The 11897-nt window shown below is 49.6% G+C and overlaps 4 protein-coding genes across 4 annotated transcripts; 3 read left to right on the top strand and 1 right to left on the bottom strand.

Moving 5' to 3' along the window:
* Positions 1-310: 310 nt before the first annotated feature.
* Positions 311-2582, top strand: P175DRAFT_0431375 (tetratricopeptide repeat protein; the record flags this gene model as incomplete). The annotated part of the gene is made up of 2 exons (XM_040893483.1): positions 311-2373; positions 2435-2582. 2 exons carry the CDS (start codon positions 311-313, stop codon positions 2580-2582), a joined length of 2211 nt encoding a protein of 736 aa, XP_040754834.1.
* Positions 2583-4341: 1759 nt separating this feature from the next.
* P175DRAFT_0475773 (DUF3712 domain-containing protein) lies at positions 4342-5869 on the top strand. The gene is made up of 4 exons (XM_040895253.1): positions 4342-4819; positions 4886-5304; positions 5391-5512; positions 5575-5869. The coding sequence occupies exons 1-4, from the start codon at positions 4671-4673 to the stop codon at positions 5860-5862; spliced, it is 978 nt and encodes a 325-aa protein (XP_040754833.1). The 5' UTR covers positions 4342-4670; the 3' UTR covers positions 5863-5869.
* Positions 5870-6672: 803 nt separating this feature from the next.
* P175DRAFT_0455232 (glycoside hydrolase family 18 protein) lies at positions 6673-8134 on the bottom strand (the record flags this gene model as incomplete). The annotated part of the gene is made up of 4 exons (XM_040894592.1): positions 6673-7452; positions 7508-7742; positions 7832-7890; positions 7936-8134. The coding sequence occupies 4 exons, from the start codon at positions 8132-8134 to the stop codon at positions 6794-6796; spliced, it is 1152 nt and encodes a 383-aa protein (XP_040754832.1). The 3' UTR covers positions 6673-6793.
* A 2087-nt stretch (positions 8135-10221) lies between these two features.
* On the top strand, positions 10222-11821 carry yth1 (cleavage polyadenylation factor RNA-binding subunit YTH1). The gene has a single exon (XM_040896855.1). It carries the CDS (start codon positions 10616-10618, stop codon positions 11381-11383), a length of 768 nt encoding a protein of 255 aa, XP_040754831.1. The 5' UTR covers positions 10222-10615; the 3' UTR covers positions 11384-11821.
* Positions 11822-11897: the final 76 nt, after the last annotated feature.

Below are 11897 nucleotides of genomic sequence, written 5' to 3'. Positions count from 1 at the left end.
CATTCCTTTCAGTATTCCGCCCGCTTTTCTTTGTGATCGTTTGGTTTTCATCTTGTTCTCCTCTTTTCTCCCCTATCTCACTCTCGCGCCTCCTTCAGTTCCATATAACTTACCCTTTTTCAGAGCCTTGAAGATCCGCTCCGTCGTCCTCGATGCGCTCCATTTAACTCATCCAAGGTTATGATTTAGGATAGTTATCCTTATCCGACCCCACGATTGTAACATTCCGTCATATAACCCCCCTCCCCACCCCCGAAATAGAATCGCTCCTGGGCTTGTGAAAGTCAAGAGGTTACCTCGTACCACCACCATGTCCTTCCGGCCACAATTCGCTTCCCGCTCGCCCTCGCGCGATGCTCCTCGAAGTGGTGCCCCTTCCCCGCGCGTCGAACATTTTGATGGTGAAATTCCCCCTGCGTTGTCCCCCCTCGATGCGTTTGCTGCCCAAGGCCGCCTGTTGGCCCGCCAGCTGGAAGAGTCTGCGCGAAGAGATCGACGTATGAGCCGATTGCCTCCTGCCAGTGTTGCACGCTCTTTATCGCAACCTCGACCTGGTTACTTTCGATCACCATCGTCGGGCGATTCTTCGCAAGGAGGAGGAGGAGGAGGAGGAGGGGGGGGACCTCCGGGAATATCAAGGCAGCCAACCCAAAAAGCCCGTCCTGAGGTGGAGGAGCCCAAGTTTCGTCCCCAGTCCGAACATCCTCGTTTGAGCGCCATATCGAATTTCACTGGCGAAAGCAACCTCTCGAATGACGAAGATGCGACTCCTAAGAATGAGTCTCCGGTTCTCGAGAACGAAGGGTTTGCCTTTGATGCAGTTCGAGCAGAGTCTCCAGAGGAGGACATGTCCATTGCAGTAGAAGGACCGCGCCGCTATTATGCCCCATCTCCTGTCGGCTATCCCTTGGCTGGGCCCTCCATGAACTCTTCGACTGATTCCGCTTCCCGACTCAATATTCCCCGAGGTCTAGCGCCCCCAGTTTCGCCCATGTCTCGACCCTCCAGCAGTTCTCGGGGTACCCAACCAGAGAGCTCCGATGATGATTATAGTAGTTCCAATGCCGGTTCAACCTTCTCGAAGCCACGCAAGTTGTCATCAAGTAGCGCCATGTCATTGCCGTATTCTCCAATGTCTACCATGGCCCGTTCGCATCCTCGATCGCCCTCTATTAGTTCCGAGGCTTCGAACACTGGAGGGAATCTTTCACGCCCGTCCTATAACTTTTCGCGCCCTCTCAGCAGATCTAGCACAAGCTTGTCCGCTCCTGCAAAAACTCCGACGTCGGATCATGCACATAGCCTGCAGAGCATAATGAATCGCAGCAACAAACCTAACCCAATCGTGGTGCCAACTCACATGGACTTGTCTCGCAGTCTACACGAGGACCCATCGTCAGTATCTTCGTATATATATGCAAAGTACGCCCTTCCGCGTGGACGAGTCATGTCGAGGGACTCGATTGTATTCTCCGGACTACAAACACCCCATTTCGAGTGGCAAGAGCCCTTGTTCGAAAGCCCAGAACGTCCGAGGACGGCAGAGCCCCAGATGGCTGCAAGAACGCCTTCTCCTTCTCCATCGCGCCAGGAGTCAATTGCTTCCCGGAAGCCCCCTTCGGTTAACGAATCCCCAGCCCCCGAAAACAAGATTCTTACACCGCAAAAGTCTGCATCTCCCTCCCAAAATACGCTGACCCCCGAGAAGGCGCAGCCCGAACATGTACCACCCCGTGCACAAAGCTCGGAAACCACCCGAACTGAGGATCATTTGGAGACGACCTCTTCTGCAGACTCAGCGTCTACACTCCGACCGCAAACCACCAGGACTGCTGCACCATCCGCAGTTATCTCAGCCGAGGAACATGTGACAAAAGGCATTGAATGCCACGAAAGGGGATCCCTTAACGAGTCTACCTACCATCTACGAATCGCAGCAAAACAAGATCACCCAGTTGGAATGTTGCTATATGCCCTGGCTTGTCGACACGGCTGGGGTATGCGGCCAAATCAACGGGAAGGTGTACGATGGTTGCGCAAGGCTATGGATTCCGTCGGTTTAGAGCTTCTGGACGAATCCAATGCGGAACTGCCAGCAAAGGCACGGGAATTGCAAAAAACCTACCGTGCTCAGTTTGCTCTGAGCGTCTACGAGCTTGGAGTAAGTCATCTTAACGGATGGGGGATCGAGCAGGACAAAACCCTTGCGCTGCGCTGTTTTGAGACGGCTGCTCGATGGGGGGATGCCGACGCCCTCGCGGAAGCTGGTTACTGCTACGCAGAAGGCATTGGCTGTAAAAAAGACCTGAAGAAGGCGGCAAAGTACTATCGTCAGGCTGAAGCAAAGGGGATGAGTATGGTGGGAAACAGCTGGTAAGTCCCGACCATTGGTCTTATTTGTCAAGTTGCGATATTAATTTGCTTTTTTGTACAGGATTTACAAGGACAAGTATATGTCCGATGACGAGCCCAATACTCGTTCGCGCGGCCGGCAAGCCAGCAATGCCGACAAGAAGCAACGTAGCAAATCTCGAACCCGCAGCCTGTTCCAGCGCAAAAGGTCCAACGCTACTGAAGCATAGATGGTGATTTTGCCATCGTGTTTTGCATTCTAGCATTGGGGTGAAGCTGGTGATACTAGCGGCGTAGACCAGCAGAAGCAGAACCGCTTGCTGCCACTACTACGATTCCTTATATTCCTTATCCTTTGCTTCTTTTTTTCTCTTCTTTTCCTTTTCAACATCTTTCTCACTTATGGTGGACTGGACATTTGCTGTGACACGAAGAGGTTTTTTTTTTTTTTTTTTTTTTTTTCTTTGTCACTCTTCGTGATTCTCTCTTCCCTTGCACATTCTTGATATTCACAATTTATCCTTTCCTGCCCTTTAGATCAACTTTTTACCTTTCCTCTATTTTCTCGATCTATGGGGTTTATTTCCTGCAGGCCTTTCTCTGCTCAAATCTGTGCATGAAGGCTGTGTTTCTTTATCTTTGCGGGCATCAATATTCGTTTCTTGGATACCCTTACTTTATTTGATCACTGTGTGATGTTTGTCTTATATCTTTATCTTCTTCCTGTGGGATATTTCATCCTTTCCTTCCTTTACATTCCTTTCCCTTTCCTTCTCTTTCGTTTCGTTCGTTGGAATCATTCGTTACCTTTCTTTAGCTAGCCGTATAGTTTGTCTGCAGACATCTTGCCTGATGATCCTCATGAAATCATACATCACTGGAGCAGTGCCGTACTGACTACTGAGCAATTCGGAGTTTTCTTCTATCGAGACCCATGCTAGTATTCATTCACCTGTAGATCAGCGAGATTCGGGAGACGCCTGGGCGGGTTACAGCACAGGTACTCCTTTTTTGTTGTTGTCCCAATTGTTTCGAACTGAAATTCGACAAGAAACCAGCCGGATTAATTCGACGTTTCTAGCTCTCTTGATTGATACTCTTGTCTTTCACAAGACGAACCAGCGCCCAGGATGACATTAATGATCGCACTAAACTGACGAGGTCAAGGTCACGTTTGTACAGGATGGCGACCTCGACCAGTTGAGCTAATGCGCACCAGCCCTCCCAAACCCGCCACTTCCTGCGCATCTTATTCCATTCCCAACTCACTATCGTTTCGGTTGATTGGCCAACAGTGCGGGAGTCCGTCCAGTGGGGGTTTTGTCTCATCTTTAGCCCCCAGGCCAAGCTAGGATCACCATGGGGTAATCACTTGGGGAAGAAGAGAGAAAGCATTTTCCTTGATACCAAAGTAACCAGACATGCAGCAGCGATCAGAAGGCCTGGAGTCATCTTTGCTACCTTTTGTTTCTCCTGGTATTTCCCCTCCCCCCTCCCCCTTTCGTAACCAATGGGTTTGCTGCAGACAATCTCGAGTATGCATCTATCTCATGGACACTCTGTATGCGCCTCGGTTCTGGTTGTCTCGTTTCACTCTGGTTTTGTAGGAAACAATGGGTGCATATCATTAACAAGCTGGGTGATGTTTGAGTTTTTCAGAGGATAGAATCATGGCTCACCGAGGTTTTTATATCCTGAATTCTTCACCTGAGACTTCCACTCCCAGTTGTGGTTGGTTTAATGAACAACCCCCCCCTTTTTTTTGGCCTCCAGTTCCATCTAACTAGCATGAAATGGTATGGCGGCTTGAATCCTTGTTCTATTTGGTTTAAAACAAGAAACGAAAACGAAAAAAAACCCGTGGTGCTTGATGCATTTTGGTCGTAGCAGATTCTGTACATGTGATCGACCTCTGACCCCTCTAAAAGATAACTAGATAAAATGCCTGAGGATCCATCAGACTAATTTTCGAACTTTTGTTGTCGTCGATTTTTTTTCTCCTGATTGCATTCAGGGACTTTGTTTTCTTTCTCGATTGGGACAACAGAGCGAAGAAGTTATCGGCCGTGTTCACTTCCAGCCGTTCTTTAACTCGTTAGTTCATTTCTCTTTATTATTTTTATTTCCTTCACAGTATACCTATTCTGGGGCCCTGTCGGTTGGTCACTATTGGGCTGTTAATAAAGTTGCAGCTCGAATTAGCACCCCCCCCCGGAAGCCATATTCGTGCATGCCAGCCGATTTGATACAGCCTGTCATCGTCTTCACTAGCCCAGTGCGTCATATATTATTGCGATAAGATCTCGCCACGATTCAAAATGGCGAGCGATAAGGTGGTTGTTGAGGAGGTTTCCATTACAGGGACGAAACCCTCTTTTGGGGCTCGCTTCAAGAGTCACTATAAGAGGTTTTGGTGGGCTCATCTCATCGCACTGGTTGTGAGTGTGTTGGTTGTGTCACTCCCAATGTAAGCTTGCGACTACCGTGCCCCCCCCAAAAAGAAGGTGTCAAGTTAATCAGATTCGTCACGTAGGGTCTATGTGGGATATCCGAGAATCGCCCAGGCAGACATCAACGACTCTACGTTGAGCGTCTCTGCCATGTTCATCAGCGACCCCAGCCCCGAGAGCTTCCATCTCAACCAGACCCAGATCATTGGCACGGACAGCATCTTCCACCCTAAGATCTTCAGCTTCGAAGCGGAAGTCGGCCTCGAGGGCGCATCTGCTTCCTTTGCGAACGTCACCGTTCCGCAAGTCCAGGCCAAGGACGGCACCGTGGTGAACGTCGCACAGCGCGTCGAGCTCAGCGATGCGGCGGCGTTCGCGGCGTTCTCCTCAGCGGTGATGATGAGCGAGGAGTTTGGGTTGACTGTAAGCGGCAGGCCCCGTTTGAAGCAGGGCCCCCTGCCGACTATCACAGTGACATACGACAAGGCGGTTACCATGAAGGGTAAGTGTTTTTGGAACATGCACGAGGCCCAGGATCTCTCAACAGGCGCCGCCGGCTTACTTTACTTTATTTTATTTTGAATATAGGTCTGAACAAACTCAAGGGCTTCACTATTATCAGCATGCATCCTGTGTCGAACCGAGCCGATGGAAACAACGCTGTGGGACAGGTTTCGATCCCTAACCCCTCCGTGATGACCCTTAGCATGGTAAGAATATCCAGACCATTTCCTGTTTCTTTGCTGTCTTTTCTAACCCGCAATATTGATAGGGCAACCTGACGATGGACCTCTGGTCCGCCAACGGAACTTCCCTGGGCCAGTCGTTCCTCAACGACCTCGTGCTTGTGCCCGGCAACAACACCGTGCCGATGCTCTCCAACATCGACATGATGAAAGTGATCAGTCTGCTCCCGCGAAACCCCCCCTACGTCATCCCAGTCAAGGTCACCGGCAACTCGAGCACATATAACGGAAAAGAGATCCCCTACTTCACAGCAGCTCTGGCAGCGAACAAGCTAACAGTAGACCTAAACCTCACCGAGGTGCTAGGCTCCTAAACCCTTCTCCTCTTTTTTTTTTTTTTTTTTTTTTTTTTGGCTTGTTCTTGTTCTTGTTCTTGTCTTGTCTTGTATTATTTCTGGATAGTCCAAGGGAATGGATGGGATGGGTTCTGGCTTTTGGTATCCAGGCCCAATGTTTGATTTGATTTTTTTAACATTTTTTTTTTAAACATTTTTTTTTTTTTTTTTTCGTGATACATACATACATAATGCTACCGGGTCCACTTGACCAGATGGGATAGGATTGATTGATTGATTGATATACTTTATTTACATTAGGTAGTTACATACCTACCTACCTACCATGACTGATAGATTAGTTTAGTATTCATTTGTTATATTCCCCTAGTAGACGGATACATGCAGTATATGATATGATATGATACCCCATCTCCGGAAATGCAAGATCTCCATTGACAGAAACAGAACAGCTGGAGCATCTCCGCCCACGAATTAGGAGAGAACATGATCATACCTAGCCTAGGTATGTATTTCCATAGCGGTAGAATAGTACTCCGTGCGCGCTGTACATTCAAAGATAAAGAAACCGGGTTCAATCCAGTCCTCCAAGGGATCGTCCTGCCTCCTGCCTCCTGCCCGTCGCCCAAGCAGTGTGATTTGCTGAAATGGTCTTGCAGGGTCAGTGCATTTTCCCTAGTTATAAGAAGCCGGTGGCTTACGTATCGAGGGGCCAGGATGTCTGCAGGCTTATCTTCCATATCTTGCAGGTTGGTAGAGGAGGAATACTTCATACTTCCGGGGACATATAAGATAGATTGGTCTCTCGCTCATCTTTCTTTTCCTTTTCGTTGTATTTGGACATTACGCTCACGCTACTGAATGATCAAACAATACACTGGAACACAGTAAGCCTCCCTTTTGGTGTCCTGTTCTGGCTTCTTTTCGAAAACCCCCCCCCCCAAAAAGTCTACATATCATGCAACGTGTTATACCCAGTTTCAATCAGACTTCGCGGCCCTCGGGCGTCCCCTCCGATATGCCAATAGAATAACCCTCCTAGCTTCTCTCGAGTTACAAATTCCGCCTTCTGTTGTACAGTCTGTGGCGTGTCGTACGTCACAAACCCACCGTCTCCCCCGATGCAGTACGCTGCCCCAGCCTTTTCGTCGTGATATTCTTTGGCCCCAGGCCGTGGAAGTTCGCTGTAGTCAAATACTCCGTTTTCCCCGCCGCAGCCGGTATATTGTTGGCCTACATCGTTACTGCCTAGGAATGACCGTCCGTATGTCGGAATACCCAGAAGAAGTTTCTTCTGGTGAACCCCCTGGGATAGGATATATGCCACGGCAGATTGACAGGAGGCTGCTGTGGAATGCGACGGAGTGTATAGCCGGGCGTGGTGGCCGGTTTTATCTGCCCAGGGCCCGGCAAAATCATAGCCCATGACATTGATCAGGTCGACATAGTTCTGCGCTTTCGCGAGGTCGATGTGCTGCAGCGCCCATTGCCCGGCTGGGAGACAGGTCGCTAATACATATCGCGGGGAAGGCAGATAATCCCGTAGCCGTGCGAGAAGACGCACGTAGTCTAGTCCTTGCTGGGGATCAGCGGGGTGCTCCCAGTCGACTAGCAGAGTATTAGTATACCACTGACATCGAATTTACTCCAAGGACATTCCCACCGTCAATTCCATCTAGCCTATATTCATCTACCAGTTTCCTGGCAGTCTGCGCGAAGGTCTCCGTGCGGGACTGGCTCCGGGCTACTGCAGCAAAGTTTTCACTTCCTTTCCCTCCCCCACCGATAGAGAGAACCAACTTCATTTTGGAATACTGAGGCTTGAGCTGTGAGAAGGCCCTGAGACAGCCGGTCGTGCCATCCACGGGCATCTGAGCATCTGCCCACTCATCGCTCAACTAACCGTTTCCCCGCCGCTCTGGTCAGCAGGGGGAAAAGGAAAAAAAAAAAAAAAAAAAAAAAAAAAAACAGAAAGTGGGAGATTTACATAAACAGTACCGTCTTCTTTGACCCTAAATAAAAAAGAACAAGGTTGGTTAACAGAATCTAAATTGGATCAGGCTGGGTTAGCCCCCTCGGTGGGTGCATGACTAGTAGGTATATACCAAGCAAAAGCGTAAAAGATATGAGAGATAAATCCCAATCTGAGAGACGATGGAGGTTGTTTTCGGTAAATCCGCCAATTCGGATAGTAGGCAGCATTCAAGAAAAAGGGGACTTCGTAAGAACTACTGCTAGATCGTTCTGCTGCTTTGCGGCGCCAGTGGGGGAAAATCGAACCGGAGAACATGGCTATAGTGGGAGGAGACAGTTGAAAGGGAAGGTGGCCCGAGGCTTCAGCAGTAATCCTCCCAGGGTGTATGAGGAATAAAACCGAGAGAGTTATACATAGAACGAGATGAAAGGACGAAACAAATGTAGAGGAAGAGAGGGAAAAGAAATCAGAGAGCGATGATGAAGGCAAAAGAGCAACTGCTCAATTCAGAATAGCATCACGTGTGGAATGTACTTTTTTCTCTCTCTCAGCTGGGTGGGTTTGGATTCGGATTTGTTTATATTCTGGATGTTAGAACCCAACCGAAAGTCTCGAAGGTTAACCAGGCCAGTAAGTAGTATCAAAAACCCCTCAAATCCAAAGCAATATACACAGAAGGCAACCAGGGTGTGTGATCAACCCAGATAATAATATCATGACAGAAAATCTGATCCAAGACGCTAGGCTGCACCTGCAGATTCCCCCCCCACTCCCTTCCTCTGCGAATGATTATTTTTATTCCATGTACTGTGTCGTCTGTGCAGTGAATATGACCTCCCATGACATTAATACGACATACCAGCCCGCCTGCCTGCCTGCCATGGCGTCCTTTCGGTGCGGCCTATTTGCAGCAACTCTGTTATTCCTGCATCTCCTCAATGTACCAGTACTGGAGGCAAAGGCAAGGAGGAGTCGTTGCTTGACTATTATTCCCCTTATCATTATCGGTTTTATTAATGGTAAGGATGATCTTTTCGCATTGAGGTCCAGACGCCCTCGATGGTGCGCACCCCGCCTTTAGGTTATTGGAGCCATCTCTGTTGAATTGCGTCTGGTTCCAGGTAGGTAACCTTTCCGACCTCCGGTAAGAATTGAGAGCCACAGCGCGTTTGGGGACGGTGGCAATAAAGAGGATCGCTTCTTACTTAGCCTTATTCCAAGATGTCAGGTGGATCACGATCGAGATTGATCATTTTCCCAGCGTGAACCCAAGAGAGGGTCCTGCGGAGGAGGCTGGGGATGGGGAAAGGGGAAGAGGAGCATGCTGGCAGTCTGAGAGTCTGGGAGTCTGGGACAGCGAGACACACCAGTGAAGATCCATGAGATGGAGCCTCGTCCCAGAGATGGAGCCTCGTCCCAGAGACGGGGCAAAGATGAACAACCGTTCCGGAACATGGAAACGGGGGATCGGCTTGGGCGTGACTGTGCACGATGCACCACTGTGAAGGCGCTGAAAGACGCTTTACCCTCCCATCCCTACTAAGGAGGTAATGTTTCTTCTTCGCTGTTCTTGTGGCCTTTCCCCCCCTTTCTTTTCTTTTTTCTCAATTTAAAGTTTCATCTAACTTGCCTTTCTGTCTTCCTTGAGCGTGTGGTGCTTTGTGGGGAGCAGCCCAAAGACTGGAGAACCCCATCCCCGCATGACAGACTGGACGGTTGTATGCGTCAATATGCGAGGACTTTCCATGTAAGCGAGGTCGCACCCCAGGATCCGTCTTAGTAGTAGGTCCTAGAAACGTGCCAATTTATACAATGCATGCATCTGAATCCTCAGGGAAATAGCAGCCTGCCTGGTAAGCAGAATGGCGCGACAAAACACCAGTCGGAATACTTTTTGAATGCACTGGGGTCATCGTACTTGTCTCCCTCACTGATATTAGCGAAGGAATCTCCTGCCACACTATGATATATAGTTATTATATATATATATGGTCACCGGTACTATTAGAGATTGAAGTAGGCTCCTTCGTCCTATGTAAAATATGACGTCTCCTCCTGCTACTCTAAACAACATCCAACACAGAACAAGTCGTTCAGATCGGTACCATCCGCAGCAAAGCCGCTTGGGTGTCAGAGCAACACCCCATGTGATCCTTTGTGCCAGAAATTCTCGTATGCAGGGGCAGTGAGACTCTCAAGTGACATGGGAATCATACCCATTGGCCTGGCTGCAGCTGTGCCGCGTGTCCCCCAGCCAAAGGCCTGGCCGGGCCATAGGACGACGGGCTGCATTGTAAGGTCATGTCAATGCGCCAGGAATGTTGAGGAGCCACTCTTTCTTACTACTGCCCAAATGAGAGAGTAGACGAGTTGCATTCAATTACGTGATGAGTTCAGAGCGGCGTCCTATTGAAATGAGCCCTCTTACCGTATATTCTTGGAAGACTCGAATTTGCTTTTCCGGTCGGCGATGACTAAGCAATATCAACATCGGCCCACCGCTTTCCCTGTTCGTCATCCTCCTTTTTGGCTTCGATCCTTCCATTCCAGACTTGTGTTATTTGGTACAGATCGATCGTTCTCGCTGCTTCTCGGTCATTTGCAGCTTATTTCTTGTTGTCCTTAACCCTGCTGACCGCATTTCTCACATCTTATTTCTTTGAGCCATCCCCGCAGAAGCATTCCTTCCTGTTTCAGTTGCAAGAGCTTCCAGTGCTTGCAGCTGAGTACCTAAACCTGCTTGATCTGACTTCCACGCGTATCCTTTCTCCCGATCTCAGTCGCTGAGAGGGCACCATGACTGCAGACATTAGTCACGCGGCAGCGCAGGTCGTGTCCACCGATCGCACTCGTGATCCAGATTACGACCAGTTTTCGTTCATCCCTTTCCTACGCAAAAGCTATGGCTTCGGTTTGGCCAGCGACGTCCCCGTCTGCAAAGCCTACAGCGAGGGACACTGTCCGTTGGGGCCCGCTTGTCCGGATCGGCATCCTACCCCATCGCGAGTAACCACGTCGACCACCACTGCCTCGGGATTGGCACCGTCTACCACCCACGGCTCCCTCGTCTGCAAGCATTTTCTCAAGGGGCTTTGTAAGAAGGGCTTGAAGTGCGAATACCTCCATGAATACAACCTCCGACGCATGCCGGAATGCCAGTCTTTCTCGCGGTCCGGATATTGCCCGAATGGGGAGGATTGTTTATACCAACATGTCAGAGAACAGGCGCGATTACCACCCTGTGAACATTATGATCGAGGGTTTTGTGAGCTAGGACCGTTATGCGCCAAGCGTCATGTGCGTCGACGTCTATGCCAATACTACCTGGCTGGGTTCTGTCCTGAAGGGCCATCCTGTATGGATGCCCACCCCCGGTGGTCAGAGAATCTACCGAAACCTTCGATTCGAGTCGAGAAGACGGAGGAGGAATTGGAGCGGGAAAGGGATTTGATCCGCGAAGAACAAGAGAAGGAAAGAGAAAGGGAACGTGAGTGGAGGAGTGAACGTGGCCGTGGAGGAGGGTTTGGAATGCGCGGTCGTTATCGCGGAAGGGGACGGGGCTAGGATTGGCTCAAAAGGCATCATCATACCCTTTGATCAGATTTTCGAACTCCATCCAAGGCGCTGAATATTCACGCACTTTTTCTCACCCTAGCGCGGGGAAGGTCTGCCCGAGAGGGGGTTGATTTCAACGTTCAACTCGACAACTCTCACGCCAGATACCTCGCGACAAGCCTAACTTAGGCTTTAATCTCGGACGGACTCAACTGAACAGCAACCCTGAGCAGCTATCCGAGGAATTTCGCCGACCAGAAGGCTTGTCCAAGCAGTCCTGGACGCTTGCTTCCGGACCCTCACGCTCGGTGATTTCACAACCTTGTCTCTTCGTGGTTGTTAATGCGGACGATTCTCGATGTTATCCGTGACCCATTTTTATACCCTATATGTATACTAAATACAGCTAGAATAGAACCACATGAACAATTAATTCTACACTCAAATTCTACCTCCTTTGTACCGTATCCAGATCAACGTAGGGTTGCAAGTAGGAAGGTACTCGTAGACTTCCGGCTACTCC

The sequence above is a fragment of the Aspergillus ochraceoroseus genome, assembly GCF_002846915.1.
Source record: "Aspergillus ochraceoroseus IBT 24754 chromosome Unknown P175scaffold_2, whole genome shotgun sequence".
Classification (NCBI taxonomy): Eukaryota; Fungi; Ascomycota; class Eurotiomycetes; order Eurotiales; family Aspergillaceae; genus Aspergillus; species Aspergillus ochraceoroseus.
The sequence above is the reverse complement of the archived record's forward strand: the minus strand, read 5'-3'. Positions and strand labels throughout refer to the sequence as shown.